This window comes from Coregonus lavaretus (assembly GCF_964263955.1).
Source record: "Coregonus lavaretus genome assembly, chromosome: 12".
Lineage (NCBI taxonomy): Eukaryota > Metazoa > Chordata > Actinopteri > Salmoniformes > Salmonidae > Coregonus > Coregonus lavaretus.
In genome coordinates, this window is record NC_139999.1 from 48,526,410 (window position 1) to 48,548,452 (window position 22,043).

The 22,043-nt window shown below is 44.9% G+C and overlaps 1 protein-coding gene across 1 annotated transcript in view; it reads right to left on the bottom strand.

Moving 5' to 3' along the window:
• The window catches only part of LOC311138870 (plexin-A1-like), a 183,435-nt gene that overhangs the window by 19,281 nt on the left and 142,111 nt on the right, over positions 1–22,043 (bottom strand). The window contains exons 16-22 of the mRNA XM_084173664.1: positions 14,353–14,446; positions 12,822–13,058; positions 11,260–11,403; positions 7,443–7,677; positions 3,854–3,996; positions 2,750–3,006; positions 31–97 (exon numbers count right to left, since the gene is read on the bottom strand). Of these exons, the coding sequence (XP_084029790.1) occupies positions 31–97; positions 2,750–3,006; positions 3,854–3,996; positions 7,443–7,677; positions 11,260–11,403; positions 12,822–13,058; positions 14,353–14,446 (1,177 nt within the window). The remainder of the gene's footprint in view (positions 1–30; positions 98–2,749; positions 3,007–3,853; positions 3,997–7,442; positions 7,678–11,259; positions 11,404–12,821; positions 13,059–14,352; positions 14,447–22,043) is intronic.

The following is a 22,043-nucleotide window of genomic DNA, read 5'->3' on the forward strand; positions in this document are numbered from 1 at the left end:
AACACGTGCTTGCGTCACTGACAGACTTACCTTGAGGAACTTGTAGAGGAGGAATGTGAACCAGTTGGTGAGCATCTTCTCAGCAACCGACTCAGTTCTACAGGAGAGAGCGAGAGAGAGAAAGAGAGAAGAGGTAAGGAAGGGGAAAGAGGATGGAAGGGGAGACAAAAACGGTATCTTTTGGAATGACAAAGTTTTAATGGCAAAAACATAAACCAACACATGACTGATAGAGGAACGACTGTACAAGGGTTGGAGATTTTGACGTGACTTCCTCTTCCTCCTAGTAACAAGCGACCAACCTCCCCTCGGGCTAGTAACTTAGGGCGAACACACACCATTTTCCCTGGGAAAAGGTATTTAACATGGACGTTCACTTCAAAGAGCATACATAAAATTATTCCACGGAAAGCGGGTAGGCTATATCCTTCAAACCCCCCCTCTGCAAACAAACAAATTAACTCAAATAACAAAACCCACATTAATTTTTTCAAAGCAAACCCAGCAATTTTCATTAAAAACACAGCAATTAGTCTAATTTGTTAACGTCTCTTGCTAATCACCAACCTGGCGCGTAATGAGGAGCCTCCAGAAAGGTTCCCCAATCCAGAAAGAAAGTTAAAAACACAAGTAATTAAAGGGCATTGTAATTAACGCGACTTACTACATCAAATTTGTTAACAATGACGAGGGAAGAGTGTGTGTGTGCGTATGTGTGTGATACAGTATGAGAGGAAGGGACTTCAGGGGAAATGGTTTGTTTCTCTCACCCACCCCCTCCTCTGTCCCTCCTTTTAGAATCAGAGCTGCTGTCTCTTGAATAATACATTCCCAGAGACTATGATTACTCAGAAAAGGATGAATCAAGGACTGTGTGTGTGTGTGTGTGTCTGTGTGTGTATGTGCCAGCTAGCAGGTTATCCAGGGTTGAGACTGGGAGCAGAGATTGTGAGAAGAAAAGTCATGAAGTCCATTTGCCTAGAAGTCTGTTCAGATTTGTTTGATGTGGGCAAAATGTGGTTTTCTTTTTCCTTCACATAGAGGAGAGGAGCGGTAGAGGAGAGGGAGAGGTAGAGGAGAGGGGTTGAAAGTAGAGTGGACCAGGAAAGAACATGATTTTGGCCTCTACCGTACCTAATACTGGGGGACTGGTGGAAACCAACTCCTTACTAATCTGGTGTGAGAGTGAGTGGGTGAGTGAGTGAAAGAGAGTGTGGGCGTGTGTGGATGGGAGTGTAGTATAATTCATAATCAACATTGAAAATGTTTTGGAATAGTGTAGACTAAAACCTAAAAACACCAACAAAGGGAATTCTGTAGCTCAAATCTGTGTGCGTGCGCCCATATGTGTGTGTCATCTTCATAACCAGGATACAGTGTATGTGCCACATTCCTCCAGGGGGGCTTTTAGCAACATCATGCCAATTTCACCGCAGCAGTAGACTGGCTCAAAGTCATTTATTTGATTCGATTTTAATTACACATCTCTCAATGGAGAGGGACAAACATCCCCTTTTCATCATTTCATGTTTAATTCCTGTCTCTATCATTTCTCTCTATTCCTTTCTTCCCGTCTCTCTCTCAGTCTTACCCAACTGATTACCAGTCTCTGTCTCCCATGGGATATTTCTCCCATTTTCTGCCTTAACATTCCACATTCCACTCTCCCCAGTGCCGTGCACTCTCTCTCTTGACCTTCCTCTATCACCTTCTTTCTCTGTCTTTAATCTGTCATTCGTCCTCCCACTAGCACTCCATCTCTCCCTCCCTCCCTCTCTCTCCTTCTATCCACCTTTGTCTGTCATTCTCTCCCATTCCACACTCCACAACCCCTTTCACTCTCTCCCCATCTCTGACTTCATCCCTCTCTCTCTCCCCCTGTATCTCTCTCGCCTTCTCCCTCTCCTTCCCTCCCTGCCCCCTCTCTCTCCCTTTTTCCCTCTCTCTCTCAGTCTGTCTGGCTCAGTAGTCCTGTCTGCCCTGTGTGGCTGGCTGAGTGGCTGGGCCTCCTGCGGGAGTCAGTGGGTGTGCTCAGGGGTGTAATCCTTCCTGACAGAGACAATGCTGAGGAGGGGGGAAGGAGGAGAGGGGGAGAGTGAGGAGAGGTAGGCTACAGTTCCTGGCCATCTACAGCGGCCCTCTTTAGTCTCAGCACTACGGCCTATCACACGTTAGAATGGCTAACTGATAACTAAAATGGCTAATGGATAACTAAAACTGATAACTGATAACTAAAGCAGCTAACTGATAACAAAAATGGCTAACATAAAAGCGGATAACTGATAACAAAATCGGCTAACTGATAACTAAAGCGGCTAACTTATAACAAAAACAGCTAACTGAAGACAAAAACTGCTAACCACTAAGCTGCTCATAGCTAAATTATGCCAGCTCAATCCTGTCTCTTTCCTGTCTACCAGGCTCAATTCTAACCCCATAGGCTACGCAGATAGCCTAGCCCAATCCACCCTTACTCATAGCCTAACACAGGCGGACAGTACCTTCGGAGCAGAAGCTTTGGGGTGGTACTCGCTTTCCAGGTTCTTGATGATTATGTCAAACCCCCCACTTCCCTACTCCCCTTACATATATAGCACAGCCCAACCCAACCCAACCACACCCCAACCTAGGCGGATCGTACCCTGAGCAGCAGCTTGGGGTGGTTCGTGCTCTCCAGGTTCTAACCCTCTCTCCCCCTCCTACACAGATAGACCAGCCCAACCCAACACAACCCAATGATGGACCGTACCTTCTCAACAGCAGCTTGGGGTGGTTCTTGCTCTCCAGGTTCTTGTCGATGAGATCTGAGAGAAGCTGTTTTAACACCCCTGTGGCATACTCCATCTCGCCCTGGAGAGCAGTCATGACCAGCGACGCCACGTTGCCGCGGTCACGCATGGAGAAGGAGCGTTGAGCTTCTAGCGTGCGGATGAAGGTCAAGAGGAAGTGCTTCTTGGTGAGCAGTTGGCCGAACAGGGTGAGAGCCTTCTCGACATTGGCCTGAACCTATCAGAGAGAGGGGGCAGAGCAGTCTTTGAGGTACAAAAGACCCAATATCACAGATGTCTGGTCGTGCACACAGGCACAAACTCACACACACACTCTCCATGAAGCTGTATGAACAAAACAACCACAAACCTCCCTCCCTCCTCTCTCTCTCTATTGGCGCACTACAGTTGAGGCTGATTGCATCTGGGATACAAATGAAAATCCGATGCTAGGCACCAGACAGATGTGCAATACAGTTCATAGCTGGTAGATATGCTGTCTGTCTTTCTCCTCTCTCTCCTCACCCCTCAGAGCTGATACCGTACAATACATGCACCGTCCAGAAAACACATCTTCTTATGAGTCTATGTGTGTGATGATATTTGTAATTGTGTGTGTGTGTGTGATGATATTTGTAATCTGTGTGTGTGTGATGATATTGTAATAGGTGTAGGCCATGCCATCTTGACGTGACGATGCAATGTGGTGCAGTTGAGTGATCGATACATAACCTCTCTTGGGTGGTGAAATAATGGAACAGAATGGAAGAGTGTTTCATTGAATGTGTGACTCCTGTGTCTCAGACCCTGGACATGATATGGCCATCTATCAGTCTCAAAGTTTCCACAGAGTGTTAGAAAGGTCTCTGGGCCCGTGTTCACAAAGTGTTCCAGAGTAGGAGTGCTGATCTAGGATCAGTTTTGCCTATTAGATCATAATGAATAAGAGGGGGGACCTGATCCTAGATCAGCAGGGCTGTGGGGTTACCATGGCTCGAATACAAGCCCCCCCCCCCCCTAAGAACTAAAACATAAACGAATGTTAAATATTTGGATGTCTGGCCCTGGGCGTTACTGACCCGTACCTCCATCTCCTTGAGCACGGGGTGGTCCTCGATACCGGGAAAGAGGACCCTCATGGCGTAGGTTCTGTAGTCCAGGAAGGGGATGCCAGCTCCATCCAGCTCCTGGGTCAGCTCATGGATGTCTGTCTGCAGCTCCGCAAAGGCTGGGGAGAGAGAAGGGAGGGGAGAGGGAGGGAGGTGGAGAGGGGTAGAAAGATGGTTGATCTATTGTTAATGTACGTACACTAGGGTATTGACAGTTTTAACATTGGTCACATGTTAAATATTTGTCAGTGTTGTTGTAGGAGAAAAGTTATAATTTTTGGACTGATTTTTAAGTGAACTCGGGTAGAGTAGAGTGTACACCAATAGCTGGAAGAAATATGGACACACCTACGCACACACCTCCCTCCTGACCCCAGAACTCTCCATGCAGCAGAGTGGCCGCATATCTCAGTGTGTCTCACTGTTTATACATGTGTGCCCTGTGACTTTGTATGTCCCCTCCATTTCTTTCAGTGGCATCTAAAGAACTGTGTGAATAATCTCTCTGTATGATGTAGCTATGTCTCTTGCAGTGTAATCTTGACTCAAGAAACCCCATAAACAAATAAGGAAGTAAACACCGTCCCCTCTCTCTCACACACACACAGAGAGGGCACACTTTTTTTCTGTCCTTCTCTATCCATCTCTCTGTGACCCCCCTATCCTTCCATCTCCCCCTCTCTCTGTCCCTTTATCCATCTCTCCTCATGCCCTTTTCTCTGTCCTCTCATCTCTCTATCCATTCGTACCTGTATCTCCCCCTCTCGCTATCCATCTCACCCTTCTCTGTGGCTCTATCCATCTCTCCCTTCTCTGTGGCTCTATCCATCTCTCCCTTCTCTGGGGCTCTATCCATCTCTCCCTGTGCCCCTTTATCTATCTCTCCCTGTCGCTCTAAATCCATCTGTGGTGACTGTGGGGGAAAGACAAGGTGGTGACCCCTGGATGGACAGTGTGGTGGAGACGGCGGCCAATCGGTGTCTGTTGCCATGTGGCGCTGGGCAGAGATGACCATTGTGATGACAGGTACCACAGCCTGGTCTCCTGCATTCTGTGTTTTTTACTCTACAATGCATTGTTACTATGAATGCTTCATATCACCAGTCTTGCTAGCCTGGGTACCAGTCTGTTTAGCTAACATTCCACTCCTAGTACTCAGGTCATTGTTTGGCAATGACACAGAGTATAAGGAGTGGAATGTTGGCTAAACAGACTGGTAACCAGGCTACAGTCTTGCTATCTTGTGAAAATATTTACGCATAGCATTGGTCACTTCTAGGTTCTCTGTAGATGCTAGAAGTGACCATGCTGCAGTATGGTTCTCCTTATGGAGCCTTCAAACCTATCCAATTCTTTATCGCTCTCTTTTCCTCTCCTTATGAAACCCTCAAACCTATCTCTACTCTAGCGCTCCCATTCTGTCCATCTACAGTGCATTCAGAAAGTATTCAGACCACTTGACTTTTTCCACATTTTCTTACGTTACAGCCTTATTTTAAAATGGATTACATTTATTTTTTCCCCTCAATCTACACACAATACCCCATTATGACAAAGCAAAAACAGGTTTTTAGAAATTGTTGCGAATTTATAATTTTTTTAAAACTGAAATATAATTTACATAAGTATTCAGACCCTTTACTCAGTACTTTGTTGAAGCACCTTTGGCAACGATTACAGCCTCAAGTCTTCTTGGGTATGACACCACAAGCTTGGCACACCTGTATTTGGGGAGTTTCTCCCAGTCTTCTCTGCAGATCCTCTAAAGCTCTTTCAGGTTGGATGGGGAGCGTCGCTGCACAGCTATTTTCAGGTCTCTCCAGAGATGTTTGATGGGCCACTCAAGGACATTCAGAGACTTGTCCCCACCACCATGCTTCACCGTAGGGATGGTGCCAGGTTTCCTCCAGACGTGACACTTAGCATTCAGGCCAAAGAGTTCAATCTTGGTTTCATCAGACCAGAGAATCTTGTTCTCATGGTCTGAGAGTCTTCTAGGTGCCTTTTGGCAAACTCCAAGCGGGCTGTCATGTGCCTTTTACTGAGGAATGGCTTCCGTCTGGCCACTCTACCATAAAGGCCTGATTGGTGGAGTGCTGCAGAGATGGTTGTCCTTCTGGAAGGTTCTCCCTTCTCCACAGAGGAACTCTGGAGCTCTATCAGAGTGACCATTGGGTTCTTGGTCACCTCCCTGTCCAAGGCCCTTCTCCCCCGATTGCTCAGTTTGGCCGGGCGGCCAGCTCTAGGAAGAGTTTTGGTGGTTCCAAACTTCTTCCATTTAAGAATGATGGAGGCCACTGTGTTCTTGAGGACCTTCAATGCTGCAGAAATGTTTTGGTACCCTTCCCTAGATCAGTGCCTCGACACAATTCTGTCTCAGAGCACTACGGACAATTAATTTGACCTCATGGCTTGGTTTGTGGGACCTTATATAGACAGGTGTGTGCCTTTCCAAATCATGTCCAATCAATTGAATTTACCACAGGTGGACTCTAATCAAGTTGTAGAAACATCTCAAGGATGATCAGTGGAAACAGGATGTACCTGAGCTCAATTTCAAATCTCATAGCAAAGGGTCTGAATACTTATAAGGTATTTCTGTTCTTTATTTTTTTATAAATTTTCAAAAAATCTAAAAACCTGTTTTCGCTTTGTCATTATGGGGTATTGTGTGTAGATTGATGAGGACAATGTTTTATTTAATCCATTTTAGAATAAGGCTGTAACTTAACAAAATGTGGAAAAAGTAAAGGGGTCTGAATACTTTCCGAATGCACTGTATCTTTATTACATTTACATTTGAGTCATTTAGCAGACGCTCTTATCCAGAGCGACTTACAGTTAGTGAGTGCACACATTTTTCATACTGGACCCCCGTGGGAATCGAACCCACAACCCTGACGTTGCAAGCGCCATGCTCTACCAACTGAGCTATGGTAGCCTAAAATCAATCTACTCTATTTCTACTCTCTCCCGCTGTCTCTCTCCAAACAGACAGACTGACAGTATCACTGGCCTCCCACCAGATCAGGAGTGTGCCAATTGAATAAATGTGAGATTATGCATTGCAGACCCCCCCCCCCCCCCCCCACTCTCCATCCCTTCCTCGCTCTCTATCTCCCCCCACCCTTTTCTCGCTCTCCCTAAACATAAAGGCCTTCTAAGCAGACCTCGCATGGGGAGGAACCCAACATCTGGCGCCGGAGCCCCGATCAAAGTGTTCTTCTGGACGGGTACCAAGAGCAAGCAGCACCCAGTGGGAGGGCCATTTTGTGTGTATGTGTGTGTTTTTGGATGGAGAGGTAGTACATGGATAATGAGCTTGTCCTGCTCTCCTACTTTGATTTGTTTTGTATTCTTCTTAGGAAGACCACGATTCATCGACTGTTCGTGTGCTGGGCTAGAACCGTTGCCTGCACCACCAGTACAGCAGCCCCTCAAGTCGCTAGAAACCTGGCCTACTGTTTGTCGATTGACAGCGGTTGCTTAGCATCCTTGTCCTGAATAGGTCAATAAAGTTGAATTGAATAGAATAGAATGTAATTGATTGACAGGTGTGGCTTACCTTCCTTGCACTCCAGCGCCACCCGGGACTCCAGGTTGTCCATTTGGAGCTGCAGGCGTTTCAGCGTGCGGTCGGCGTCCCGCGACTTCCTCTTGTAAGCGATGAGCACGCCGATGATGACCAATAGGAGCAGGCCACCGCCCCCTCCGATGCCGATGATGGCGGGCAGGGTAAGCAGGCTGTCAGAGTAGATCTGGAGGGTACCGGGGGAGTACTCAAAGCCCCCCACTCGCACCTTGGGGGGTGAAACACACACTGGTTTAGATTCTTCATAGGACAATAACTTTAAAACACACATTTCAACACAGACAGACACATCTGGTGCATTAGATGTAATTTAACAGAAATAGAGTGCGCGTACACACACACAGGACTTCCAGCTCTTTTTCGCTGCTGTTTCTGTCGAGTCATTCATTACCTCCAACCCTCTCTCAGCGAGGAACTTCATATTCATCATCTCCAGCACCACCCCACCATCAACATACTGTATGTGAAAATGGCGCGTTTCTATGTTTTGTAGTAAAAAAGATAGAGGAATATAGGTGTTTCCAATGACATCATTGGTGTGCATCATGTGATGTTAACCAATTATGAATAGGCATTGCCTACTAATTGGTTGATGATGTTATTGGAAACACTTATCTTCCTCTATCATTTTTACGACAAAACATAGAAAAGCAAAACATTTTCAACATATGTTGACATTGGGGTGGTGCTGGAGATGATGAATACGAAGTATACATTTATGGAAATGTCAATTTAACAGCAGCAATGTGCACAGGCAGACCCCAACAAGCCATCTAGAGCCTCTCTCTTTCACACACCAATGTCTGTCACACATGCTAGTGTTACGTTCCCCAGCAAGAAAACAAAAAATGTTGCTCAAACAGAAGTGGGAACTAACAAAGTCACTGACCAACAACCAAAACAAAACAGGTGTGGTTTTAGGAGGGGTTCTGAAAGACAATCATGGGGGTGTCCACTGAAAGTTGACTAGAAACAACAACTGGAACCTAAAAGACACCCACCATGAGCGCCGACAAAATGTGCCCAAGAAGAGGCAAACAAAAGAAAAACACACACCAAACTTAAAGACAGGAAACAAACCAAAAAGGTGGAGCAAAACGAAATCAGGGAAATCAGACAAAGGAATGTTTTTCTAGAAATCAAATATGGAGAGCAAACTAAAAGGTGTTGACCCTCCACTTCTCTCAAAACAACTGGAGCACTGGGCCAGCCACTCTTAAATAGCACCTGGACCAGCACAGGTAAAACACCTTCACACTAACGAGATGGCAACCAGCACAGGTGTAACACATACTGACTAATGAGCCGACACCAATTGGTGCACCCTACGTGCTAACGAGCTAAAGACCAACCTCAAAACATAAATTGAAAAACCAAAGCCTGTAACACTAGCGCTACACTACAAAGTTAGTGTATGTGTCTGTCCGTCCGTGAGCATATGCCAAACCTAGTTTAATACCTTTCCTTGTCGCAATGCCCAGGCTAGAACCAATAGTCTTACCTTTGCCCCGTATGAATTACCCGAGCCCTAGCTTAAACTCTATAACTACACTGAACAAAAATATAAAATGCAACATTTAAAGTGTTGGTCCCATTTCTGAAATAAAAGATCCCAGAAATGTTCCATATGCACAAAAAGCTTATTTCTCTAAAATGTTGTGCACATTTGTTTACATCCCTGTTAGTGAGCATCTCTCCTTTGCCAAGATAATCCATCCACCTGACAGATGTGGCATATAAAGAAGCTGATTAAACAAACGGCATGATCATTACACAGGTGCACCTTGTCCTAGGGACAATAAAAGGCCACTCTAAAATGTGCAGTTTTGTCATACAACACAATGCCACAGATGTCTCAAGTTTTGAGGGAGCGTGCAATTGGCATGCTGACTGCAGGAATGTCCACCAGAGCGGTTGCCAGGGAATTGAATGTTCATTTCATAAGCCACCTCCAACATTGTTTTAGAGAATTTGGCAGTACGTTCAACAGGCCTCAGAACCGCAGATCATGTGTAACCACACCAGCCCAGGATCTCCACATCCGGCTTATTCACCAGCGGGATCATCTGAGACCAGCCACCCGGACAGCTGATGAAACTGTTGGTTTGCCCAACTGAAGAATATCTGCACAAACTGTCCTAAACGTCTCAGGGTCTTGACCTGAATGCAGTTCGGCGTCGTAACCGACATTAGTGGGCAAATGCTCACCTTCGATGGCCACTGGCATGCTGGAGAAGTGTGCCCTTCACAAATGAATCCCTGTTTCAACTGTAACGGGCAGATGGCAGACAGTCTATGGCGTCGTGTGGGTGAGTGGTTTGCTGATGTCGACGTTGTGAACAGAGTGGCCCATGGTGGCGGTGGGGTTATGGTATGGGCATGAATAAGCTATGGACAACGAACACAATTGCATTTTTCGATGGCAATTTGAATGCACAGAGATACCGTAACGAGATCATGAGGCCCATTGTCATGCTATTCATCCGCCGCCATTACATCATGTTTCAGCATGATAGTGCACGGCCCCATGTCGCAAAGATCTGTACACAATTCCTGGAGGCTGACAATGTCCCAGTTCTTCCATGGCCTGCATACTCACCAGACATATCACAAATTGAGCATGTTTGGGTTGCTCTGGATCAACGTGTACGACAACGTGTTCCAGTTCCCGCCAATATCCAGCAACTTTGCACAGCCATTGAAGAAGAGCGGGACAACATTCCACAGGCCACAATCAACAGCCTGATCAACTCTATGTGAAGGAGATGTGTTGCGCTGCATAAGGCAAATGGTCACACCAGATACTGACTGGTTTTCTGATCCACACCCCTACATTTAAAAAAAGGTATCTGTGACCAACAGATGCATATCTGTATTCCCAGTTATGTGAAATCCATAGATTAGGGCCTAATTAATTTATTTCAATTGACTGATTTCCTTATATGAACTGTAACTCAGTAAAATCTTTGAAATTGTTGCATTTATATTTTTGTTCAGTGTAACATTACTTCCAAAAACTAGGCTATTAAGCTGCAGCCCAAATTCCTTTCCTTGTCACAACATTGTGGTAATCAATGCAGAAGAATAAAAGGAGACGAGGAGAGGAAACTACACTAGTGCATTGAGACGCACCCTTAGTAACCCTTTCAAATAAAGAACATAACGGTAAAGGCCTTTCATTGTATTTTGCTGGCCTATATCTATGAAACGCAACATGTAACCGAGGGACTGTAAAATATAGATATGGACCTCTTTGGCTACAAGTCATTTCTGGGCTGCATTGGATATCAATGTCTATGCAAATCCCTGCAGAAATGAAGCTAAATTAAGAATTGAATTCAACAGGTTGACGTGCCTATAAACCCAGTCAATGTTAAGTACCAGAAGCCTCAATGTGTGTGGATTTGTGTACGAACTGAAAAAAGAAGAGTGCAATGGAGAGAGAGCGGTAGCTCAAAAGAAGACAGGAAGACAGGAAGAGAATAAAAAAGTCCATCCTTCTAATTCTCTCTCCCTCTCCTCTCCTCTTCCTTTGAACTGCCTCTAGACAGGAAGTGGCAAGAGAAAAGAGGAAAGAATAGAGGACATATGATATGAGAAAAGAGGAGACAGGATTGTCATGTTATATTGAAATAGTATAGAACAGAAGGAGGAAGTAAAGAGTGAAAACCAGAGAGATGAAACGTGATTATGATACAGTGTGATCCAATAACGCATAAGACGACACACAGCACAACCCAACTCTACACAACCCAACCCAAAGTCAAAGAGGGTAGTGTAGAGTACTTACGGTGACTTTGTGTTCTCCGGTGAGGTTGGGCCACTCACAGAGCAGCTGGCTCTCTGACAGGGTGAGGACACAGGGTGTGTCTCCGATCAGCACTGTGTAGTTGAGACGAGAGTTACCAGGGGCCGCCGGGATTAGGTTCTTACCCTAGGAGAGAGACCGAGACAGAGCTCAGGAAAATGCATAGGTACGCATGTGCACACACAACACAAACTCAACACACACACATTTATTGTGTACACGCAAGCATGCACGCACACACACACACTCTCACCTCTAACCATCATTCATGTGCATACCTACTTAATCATACATATAGGGTGTGATTTCTGATGATCGAGTTCTAATTCCACAGATACTGTAGCAAGGCCTTATTACCCACAAGCGGTTCTTTAGTAAAGTCAAGATCTAGCGATATGGGATCTGGGATTCTGGTGGCGTTTAGTTGAGCCTGATGGGGGCTTTCGCTGTGTCTCATTGGCCGAGAGGGAACCAATTAGAGGGGTAAATAAACCCTCCAAACACACGTCTCCACCCCCCCCCCCCCCTCACCTCCCCCTTATCCACAAGGCTTTGCAGGGAGAGGAATTAATTGCTTGGAAAATCTGATGCACATCTAATTTATCCACAATTATTTAATAGGATGCCGGATTTATGTGTTCCCCCCACCACCATTCCCGTTCCTTATTTTCCGGCTTCTCAGAGAAACGGAAGACGCAGCAATCAAAGGGTTGTAGGGTTCATTATGGAATCTTTATTTAAACTGTGAGGGTCACAATTTTCTCAACTCCCCAGATCGTTTCTGATTGGCTATAAGGAAAATAAAGCTTATTTCATATAAAATATCCATGATATACAGTATCACGGTGGAGTTTTCTTCAGAGGACCGGCTTTGAAGTTCAAGGAGAGATGACAAAATAAGTGAGTCAGGATATAAGCGCGAGAGGGATTCAAAGCCGTTGAGAATGCCTCTGGTATAAAGTGAACATTTGGCTGTGAACTTGCTCTGAAGATATCTGATTGGGGAACAGGGGCAAGTGGCATATCTGTGGTGTATTTGGATGATACTTTTCAAAGTGCTCTCGCCCTATCACAGCAGGGAACGGCACAGGTAGCGCCTTTTAAGGTGATGTCGAGTCTCAAAGCGTTCTTTTGAAAAGGCAATAGCTCAAAGGGTGGTAGGAAACAAATAAATAGGACGACCATTTCCGATGGAATGTTTTAAGAGAGAGGGCAATTCAAATTTCTATCAATGTCATTTTCTAAATATATTAGACGCAGCTTTTCTAAGTTGAGTCGGTTGGTGAGATTGAAGTCTACAGTTTGATGGTTACAATTGAACCTGGCGGCATTCATACAGTGTCATCTCTCCTCCCTGGGAGAGATTTTTTATCTCTTTAATGCTCCTCCACCCTTGGCCCCACGCTCCATAGAATAACACTCCACCCTGGTAGCTTCCTCAGAATCCCCCTACTCCACCCTGGGACCTTCCCCCACCCTGGGCCCCACTCTACATTGCTGGACCCTCCTCCCCCACCCTGGGCTTCAATCTCCATCAGTCTCACCTTGAGGATGAGTGGGGAGCTGGGTTTGAGCTCCAGCAGGCCCGTGGAGCTAAGCGGCTCTATCACAGGGTCCGGGTAGAAGCTGAAAGTCTCGTTGACCACCAGTGTGGTGTGCACGTTGTCCATGATGAAGCCGATCTCATCGGGACCGCTGCCCGTCTCTGAGAAGCCCTTCTCCGAGACAGCCACAGAGGGCGCCAGACACACCATCACCGTGTTGTTAAGCACTGTGCAGTTCTGAAGAAGAAGAGAGCGAGAGGATGGATAAGTTCTTTATGTACATACGATTACATTTAAATGTTAGCTTCCATAATGTAAATAAAAATGCTAACAAAATGTAGAAAAAACACAACAAAACAAAAAAGGGAACGGTGGATAAATTCATTATGTAACAGTACACTGACATAATAAAAGCCTAATAATCTGAGTAACATCAGTGCTGAGAGAGGACAGTGGATAGGTTCATTATGTACAGTGAAGTCATAGCTTTCATAATCTAAACAAAAATGTAAACAAAAACATAACAAAACAAAAAAAGCCAATACCATCTCCTGCTGTTTGCCCCTGTGGGCTAAACATTCCCCGCTTCCATTAATGCAGAGCGACTGAGACAGTAAGGGCATATCCAAGGGTTAGCGGGACTGATGCTAACATGCTAACAAACAATCCTAAAAGCACGCTTTGGAAACGTTTGGGTCGTCTCACTGCTCTACTTTTCCCCAACATACCATCCAACCTCCCTCTGGCATGCCAAGTAATCACAGTGCATTAGCTAGCGTATGCTAACGAAGTCTGAAATTGCACGGGGCAGACACGGAAGACAGATGAAAAGGGAAGACGGATAAAAGTGGTGACACGGAAGAGGGAAAAAGCAGGAAAACACGCTTTGTTTTGGTCTGGGATATTTTGTGCAGGTAGAGAGAGAGAGAGGGGGATGGGGGAGGGTAGACTAAAAGAGAAAAGGTTAGCCTAGCCCTGTGGTGCTAGGTGACGGAGGGATAGAGGGATTTACCAGACAGCCCAGGTTTATTTCTGGTTGACATTTCAAAGGTTAACCTGCTAAAAGGAGATTCACCATAAAAAACACACACGTACACACACCCATAAATAGGCCCTGGGCTGGGTGACCACCGGGTCAGGTGTGTGTGTGTGCGCATCTGTTTGCCTGGACGTGTTTAACTATACTTGTGGGGACCAGAAGTCCCCACAAGAATAGTAAACAAATACAAATTTGACCAACTGGGGACATTGTTAGTACCCACAAGGGGGGCTTAGGGTTAAGGTTAGAATTAGTTTTAGGGTTAGATTTAGAATTAGGTTTAGGAGTTAGATGAAGGGTTAGGAGCTAGGGTTAGGTTCAGGGGTAGGGTTAAGGTTAGGTTTTGGAGATAAGGTTAGGGTTACGTTTAGGGTTAGGGAAAATAGGATTTTGAATGGGACTGAATTTTGTGTCCTCACAAGGTTAGCTATACAAGACTGTGTGCATGTGCATGCGTGCAGTTTGTAGGCGTGTTGGGTCAGTAGTACTCACGTTAACAGATTGGGCTTTCCCGTACTTGGCTCTCATCTTGGGCTCTTTGATGGTAGCCAGGTTGGTGCCAGTGATGGTCAACAGCGTCCCGCCACTGAAAAAGAGGAAACCATCAACAACAACACCCATTACAGCACATACACCCTTAAACATTACAATAACAAAGCCATAATCCCATTCACTGTTCGATCGCATCAAAATATTGAACAAGGGCACTTACCTGTCATTCCTGTTTTTTATAAGATTACATAAGGCAGAGGGCGGGTACTAAATGGGCCCAAGGGCTCTTGTCTAAAGTAGTGCACTATATAGAGCAGGGGTACTCGAGTACTATTTGAGAAGGTCCGGTCACAGAAATGTCCTAGGTGGCAAAGGTCTGGATGGATGTTGTCATTAATCGGCGTAGTAACAAACTCCCACCTCGCAACCCATGCAACCCCAAACTGTTCACACCCCTCTTGTTGGAGGAGAGAAAATGTTGCAGTTTTAAAGCTAATTTCCTGCAATTCTACACATTTTGCATTGGGCAGAGAATTTGTTTGCTGTTTTCAAGCTCATTTCCAGCAATTCTGCAAATTCTTCCATGTCTTATATGATAACAGGGGTCGAAGCCCGACCGTTATTTAAATAGTTATTATTTTTTCCGGACCCACGGTCCGTATTGACCCCGTTCTGGGTCCGGATCTTCTACCGCGAGCTGAGAATGGGGGGATATAGGGAATAGGGTGCCATTTGGTATGCAGACAGAGAATTGGGGAGAGGGACATCAATTACTCCATAAACCTCCATCCACTGTAACATGCGATCTTTCCACTAATATCTTGCAGTGATACCCAGTGATATCGTCCGCTGATATCTTGCAAAAAGGCTATAACAAGCATACCATGGCTGATAGGGCTCTGGTCAAAAGTAGTGCACTATGAAAGGAATAGGGTGCCATTTGGGACTCAGCCCATATCTTCCAGAGAACCACGCGGCTGCCTGATACATCACATTTTTGTCAAAGTGAAAAGACCATCCAGTTATGGCATTAATGTTAATGCATTCTCAACCCTGTAGAGGAGTATTTGATCTGTTTCACACACTCCATCACAGGAAATGATGGCAATGCCAAGGCACTTGCATATTAAAGCTTGTTTAAACTCGAATAGCTTCAGGGAAGGGACGAACATACTAGATTATTACCTCAATGAACTTGCCTGGCTACCCAGACTCCTTGCTCCGGCCAAACGCTAAGCCATGCCCATGGACGTTCTCCACAATGAGTATGGATCTGAGTATCTCCTCGACCCTTCGCCGAATGTAAACACATTCGGGGCCGTCTAATTGGTCCAGAAACCGATGGGTTGGGGCAGAGGCAGAACACACATGGATAAAGTGCCGATTTATCATTGGCTTTGATACTCTGATTGGTTAGAGACGATCTAATCGCTGATAACTTTGTTTTTTTACAACACCCCTCGTCACCACAAAGAACTTCAATGATGGCAGTCTCAGACTAAAGTATGTAGCGAAACGACAGAGCAGTGGAAGAATTTAGCGTGAGTCGTAGGGTTATCAATGAACCACCTCCAATGTCTAAAACCCAAAATAATATTGTCCATTTCAGGTACTGGAGAGGTACTGGATGTGCAGGCTTTTGTTCCAGCCCAGCACTAACACACCAGATTATATTAATCGTTGACTGTGTGAAGATGGCACATCCTCATCTAAAGACTCATACATTCCCCAGTGTGTGTGTGTGTTAAATGTTTCTGTTATAGGGCCCTATTTTTCAGTCACATTTCATATCCTGCCATAGTTAACATGTTTTTTTCCACCATTTCACCTGCAGCAGTTAAGTGTGTTAAAGGAATTTGTGTTTAGAATCAGGATTGGCTAATTGTATACGATAAGCCCCTCCCACCAATTTGAGTTGATTGAATACAGGTGTATATGTATTTAGGGGAGAGAGGCAGTTGGGGGTGGAAAGCAAGGGTAGAGGACAGCATGTTGGCTAGATTTTATGCTCTCAACCTTTTATCCTTGTTTTAGCCTTTTAGTTCATGTCCTGATTTTAATCGTTGTTGTATTTATCTATTTAGTCAAATAAATTCTCCATTGGAGTAAAACTGTTCCTTACTTTAAGAAGCCTTTTTATGTGCATGAGATAACGGCCAACTTCGTCACAGTCGTCCATACTAGCTGGTTATAAAACATGACTACTTCGTTATTTGAAACAGGTGTGATAGTGCTGGGCTGGAACAAAAGCTTACACACACAGACTAGGGCCAGGCGATTATGGCGTAAAACTAATATCTCAATTTTTTCAAATTTATGGGCGATTCATGATATACAGTGCATTTGGAAAGTATTCAGACCCCTTCACTTTTTCCAAATTTTGTTATGTTACAGCCTTACTCTAAAATATAATTGTTTTAATAATTGTTTTATCAACCTACACACAATATCCCATAATGACAAAGAAAAAAAGAAAAAAGAAACATAAATACCTTATTTACATAAGTATTCAGACCCTTTGCTACGAGACTAGAAATTGAGCTCAGGTGCATCCTGTTTCCATTGATCATCCTTTCTGTTTCTACAACTTGATTTAGCTGTGGTAAATTCAATTGATTGGACATTATTTTTAAAGGCACACACCTGTCTATATAAAGGTTCCACAGTTGACAGTGCATGTCAGAGTAAAAACCAAGCCATGAGGTCGAAGGAATTGTCCGTAAAGCTCCGAGACAGGATTGTGTCGAGGCACAGATCTGGGGTAAGATACTAAAAAATTTCTGCAGCATTGAAGGTCCCCAAGAACACAGTGGCTTCCATCATTCTTAAATGGAAGAAGTTTGGAACCACCAAGACTCTTCCTAGAGCTGGTCGCCCGGCCAAACTGAGCAATCGGGGTAGAAGGGCCTCGGTCAGGGAGGTGACCAAGAACCTGATGGTCACTCTGACAGAGCTCTAGAGTTCCTCTGTAGAGATGGGAGAACCTTCCAGAAGGACAACCTTCTCTGCAGTACTCCACCAATCAGGCCTTTATGGTAAAGTGGGCAGACGGAAGCCACTCCTCAGTAAAAGGCACATGACAGCCTGCTTGGAGTTTGCCAAAAGGCACCTAAAGACTCTCAGACCATGAGAGTCTGATGAAACCAAGATTGAACTCGTTGGCCTTAATGCCAAGCGTCATGTCTGGAGGAAACCTGGCACTATCCCTACGGTGAAGCATGGTGGTGGCAGCATTATGCTGTGGGGATGTTTGTCAGCGGCAGGGACTGGGAGACTAGTCACGATCGAGGGAAAGATGAACGGAGCAAAGTACAGAGAGTTCCTTGGTGAAAACATGCTTCAAAGCACTCAGGACCTCAGACTGGGGCGAAGGTTCACCTTCCAAGAGGACAACGACCCTAAGCACACAGCCAAGACAAAGCAGGAGTGGCTTCGGGACAAGTCTCTGCATGTCCTTAAGTGGCCCAGCCAGAGCCCAGACTTGAACCCGATCTAACATCTCTGGAGAGACCTGAAAATAGCTGTACAGCGACGATCCCCATCCAACCTGACAGAGCTTGAGAGGATCTGCAGTGAAGAATGGGAGAAACTCCCCAAATACAGGTGTGCCAATCGAGGCTGTAATCGCTGCCAAAGGTGCTTCAACAAAGTACTGAGTAAAGGGTCTGAATACTTACGCAAATGTGTTTTTTTCCCCCAGTTTATATACTTTTCCATTATAATTTCTAAACCAGTTTTTGCTTTCTCATTATCTGGTATTGTGTGTAGATTGATGAGGGATATAATCTATTTAATCAATTTTAGAATAAGGCTGTAACATAACAAAATGTGGAAAAAGTACAGAAGATAGTCCTATTTGGTAAAAGACCAAGTCCATGTTATGGCAAGAACAGCTCAAATAAGGAAAGAGAAACGACCGTCCATCATTACTTTAAGACATGAAGGTCAGTCAATCCGGAAAATTTCAAAAACTTTGAAAGCTTCTTCAAGTGCAGTCGCAAAAACCATCAAGTGCTATGATTAAACTGGCTCTCATGAGGACCGCCACAGGAATGGAAGAGCCAGAGTTACCTCTGCTGCAGAGGATAAGTTAATTAGAGTTACCAGCCTCAGAAATTGCAGCCCAAATAAATGCTTCACAGAGCTCAAGTAACAGACACATCTCAACATCAACTGTTCAGAGGAGACTTTGTGAATCAGGCCTTCATGGTCGAATTGCTGCAAAGAAAACCACTACAAAAGGACACCAAAAAATAAGAAGAGACTTGCTTGGGCCAAGAAACACGAGCAATGGACATTATACTGGTAGAAATGTGTCCTTTGGTCTGGAGTCCAAATTTGAGATTTTTGGTTCCAACGCCATGTCTTTGTGAGACGCGATGTGGGTGAACGGATTATCTCTGCATGTGTATTTCCCACCGTAAAGCATGGAGGAGGAGGTGTTATGGTGTGGGGGTGCTTTACTGGTGACACTGTCTGTGATTTATTTAGAATTGAAGGCACACTTAACCAGCATGGCTACCACAGCATTCTGCAGCGATACGCCATCCCATCTGGTTTGGGCTTAGTGGGACTATCATTTGTTTTTCAACAGGACAATGACCCAACACACCTCCAGGCTGTGTAAGGGCTATTTTACCAAGAAGGAGAGTGATGGAGTGCTGCATCAGATGACCTGGCCTCCACAATCCCCCGACCTCAACCAAATTGAGATGGTTTGGGATGAGTCGGACCGCAGAGTGAAGGAAAAGCAGCCAACAAGTGCTCAGCATATATCGGAACTCATTCCAGACTGTTGGAAAAGCATTCCAGGTGAAGCTGGTTGAGAGAATGCCAAGAGTGTGCAAAGCTGTCATCAAGGAAAAGGGTGGCTATTTGAAGATATCTTTTGATTTGTTTAACACTTTTTTGTTTACTACATGATTCCATATGTGTTATTGCATAGTTTTGATGTCTTCACTATTATTCTACAAAGTTGAAAATAGTTTAAAAAAATTAAGAAAACCCCTTGAATGAGTAGGTGTTCAAAAAATTGACCAGTAGTGTATATTTCAAGTTTAGCCAACTTGAATCTAGGTATAATTTCACAAGCTCTGAATTCAGCTAACAAGGCAAAACAGTTGAATTGTTATAAACGCAACCTTCTGTCCGTCTCCAACTGTTTGTTTACTTTGTTCAGATGTTGAAATCAAGTGGCCTACCTTATTTCTCAGAATGAGAACGAGTTGCCAATTCCTTATATATAACACAGACTAAACAGCTAGTATAGCTATCTTTATTTGACTAAAATGCTGCTAGCGATACGTGGTACCGTAATGCGTGTGGGACAAACTGAGCATACATTTTCCAGAATTAATGTTCATTGATACATCCATTTTAGTAGTGTCTGCTCTGCTCGAAATTTGTGGAGTTGAAACATAAACAGGGTATGGTCCGAAAGATTAACTTCTCCTCCATGTGTTTCGGTGTCCATCTGACTGATTCTGTTGGACCAAACCTCAAATGCAAATAGCGAGTTTAAACCGTTTGTCAGAGAGGAAGAAGTGATCTCTCATCTTTGTTGTTGTTGAGTGGTAGGGGGAGGGGCTTGGGAGAAAGAGGCGAAGCGAGAGGTTTCGCTCTCGCCAAAATCTGTCCAAAATAAGCCCAATGCGTTTCTATGCGCTTATTTTGAACCTAAGCTTGTCGCCTGCCTTCATGCCTTTGGGACAACGACTCCCATTGTTAGGGCGAAGACACGACCATCTCGTCATTTACTGATCTCTGGTGTAAATGGGAAGGTGCACAGCACAGAAGGAGCAAACGAGACCAAAAAGACAACATGAGAAAAAGCGGACATAAAACGCTCATAAAAACGAAAAATACCCACAAAAAAATGATTCTGCACAAAAACATACATTTGAATTCATCTAATTAATTTGATATATCGCCCAGCCCTGACCCAGACTGTGGAATTGCTGGTTTTCTGAGCTTTTCACCATTTGACCTTTCCGATTCACCTGACAATCACCAATAAGGACAAGAGTAACATGGGCAAGAGTCACGTCCCCCAAGACACCCCCTCTCAACCACGGGAGGCTGAACTCTCTAAACCAGACTGACATGACGTAATGTGACAGGGTTGAATCAGTAAGCATGCAAGGTAACTTGTCCTAGGCCCACATGCTCATCTGTGTAAAGACACTCAAGCAAATGCTTGTTACAGACACAGGGGTCGATAAAACACCACTCAAGAGGCAAGGTGTTGTGTGGTAACTAAGAGTGGCACTTGGTAGGAGTTAACAACTATTGATTGCAAAGTGTACTGATTCCAGGTGACGTTGTGAAAATGTAGCGAGAACAACAAGGCATCTCTTTAACCCATTCCATCTCTGCTCTGCTGTTTTGTCACTGTGAGGTTAGCACAGGGAGATTGTCAGTGTCCCAGCACAAGCTGAAAAGTAACAAGTGAGTTGTGTCACCCTCTGTATTTTTAACCAACGTTGTGTGGTGGACGTGTGTTGTAACCACCGTTATTGTTTGTAGCGGACGTGGGAAAAAGGTTGCCGGAGGGGATGCGGCGCCAAAATTGCTTTTGCGACGTACACACAAGTCGTGATTGGCCAAGAGGAGAAACAGCCAATCCTCTGGGAGCGGTGAGAAAAACACCAAATAACGAGCGAGGCAGTGAGGTCACGTTCCCTCCTGAGGATAACACTAGCAACACTAACACCTTTTCATCCTTCTTTCTACTTCTTCCTCCTTCATTTCACACCTCTGTTCCAAATGAGACCGCGCGCCTACTCACGCCTCTGTCATGTGTCGAGTCTGTCGATCGTCTCTCCGCCCCTACGGAGATTAAAACGCTTCTCCTATTTTCACCTCTACTATCCCCTCGTGATGCCTCCATAGTGGTTTGTCCCGTTCCTTCTGGCGACTGGCGGACATTTTCTGTCTGGCGGCATCATGTCTGTTTGGGTGCCCTTGAAACGCAGCTGCCAATCATCTTGAAACGCAGCTGCCAATCATCCGGTCGCTGAATGGAAGGCACTTAAATACTTTGTGCCTACTTCTCCAGGGTAGCCATTTTACCAATTAGTTGCTGCTTTTTTCTCCCACCTACCCTATTAAAAAAGCACTGTGTATAGCCTACCTAGTCTCTAAGCTACATGGCCTATTCAGCTCCAGGATGAAGTTCCCCCTAGGTACAGATCTAGAAGATGCCCTAGGTACAGATCAGATTCCCCTCCCCCTCCCCCAATCCTAACCATCAGTGTGGAAAATGCTAAACTGACCCAACATCAGCATCGAAGGGCAACTACAACCTCCCTATACCAGTGGTATTCAGCTCTTACCTTACGAGGTCTGGAGCCTGCTGGTTTTCTGTTCTACCTGATAATTCATTGCACACACCTGGTGTCCCAGGTCTAAATCAGTCCCTGATTAGAGGGGAACAATTACAAAAGCAATGGACCTGCTTCGATGTCCAGAGTTGAGTTTGAGTGCCTTATACCATGTGAGTGCTCCAGCAAGTTGTTTCCTCACCTGGATCCACTCTTCATTGAACTTGATTTTCAATCTTCTATGGGTCCTTATAAGAGACCATAAATGCATATTAAAGGGGCACTTCACCACTTTTTAAACTAATATCTATTATGTCCAGCAGCACCCTACCAGCTTCTAAATATGTGAAAATGCAATCTTTCTTTATG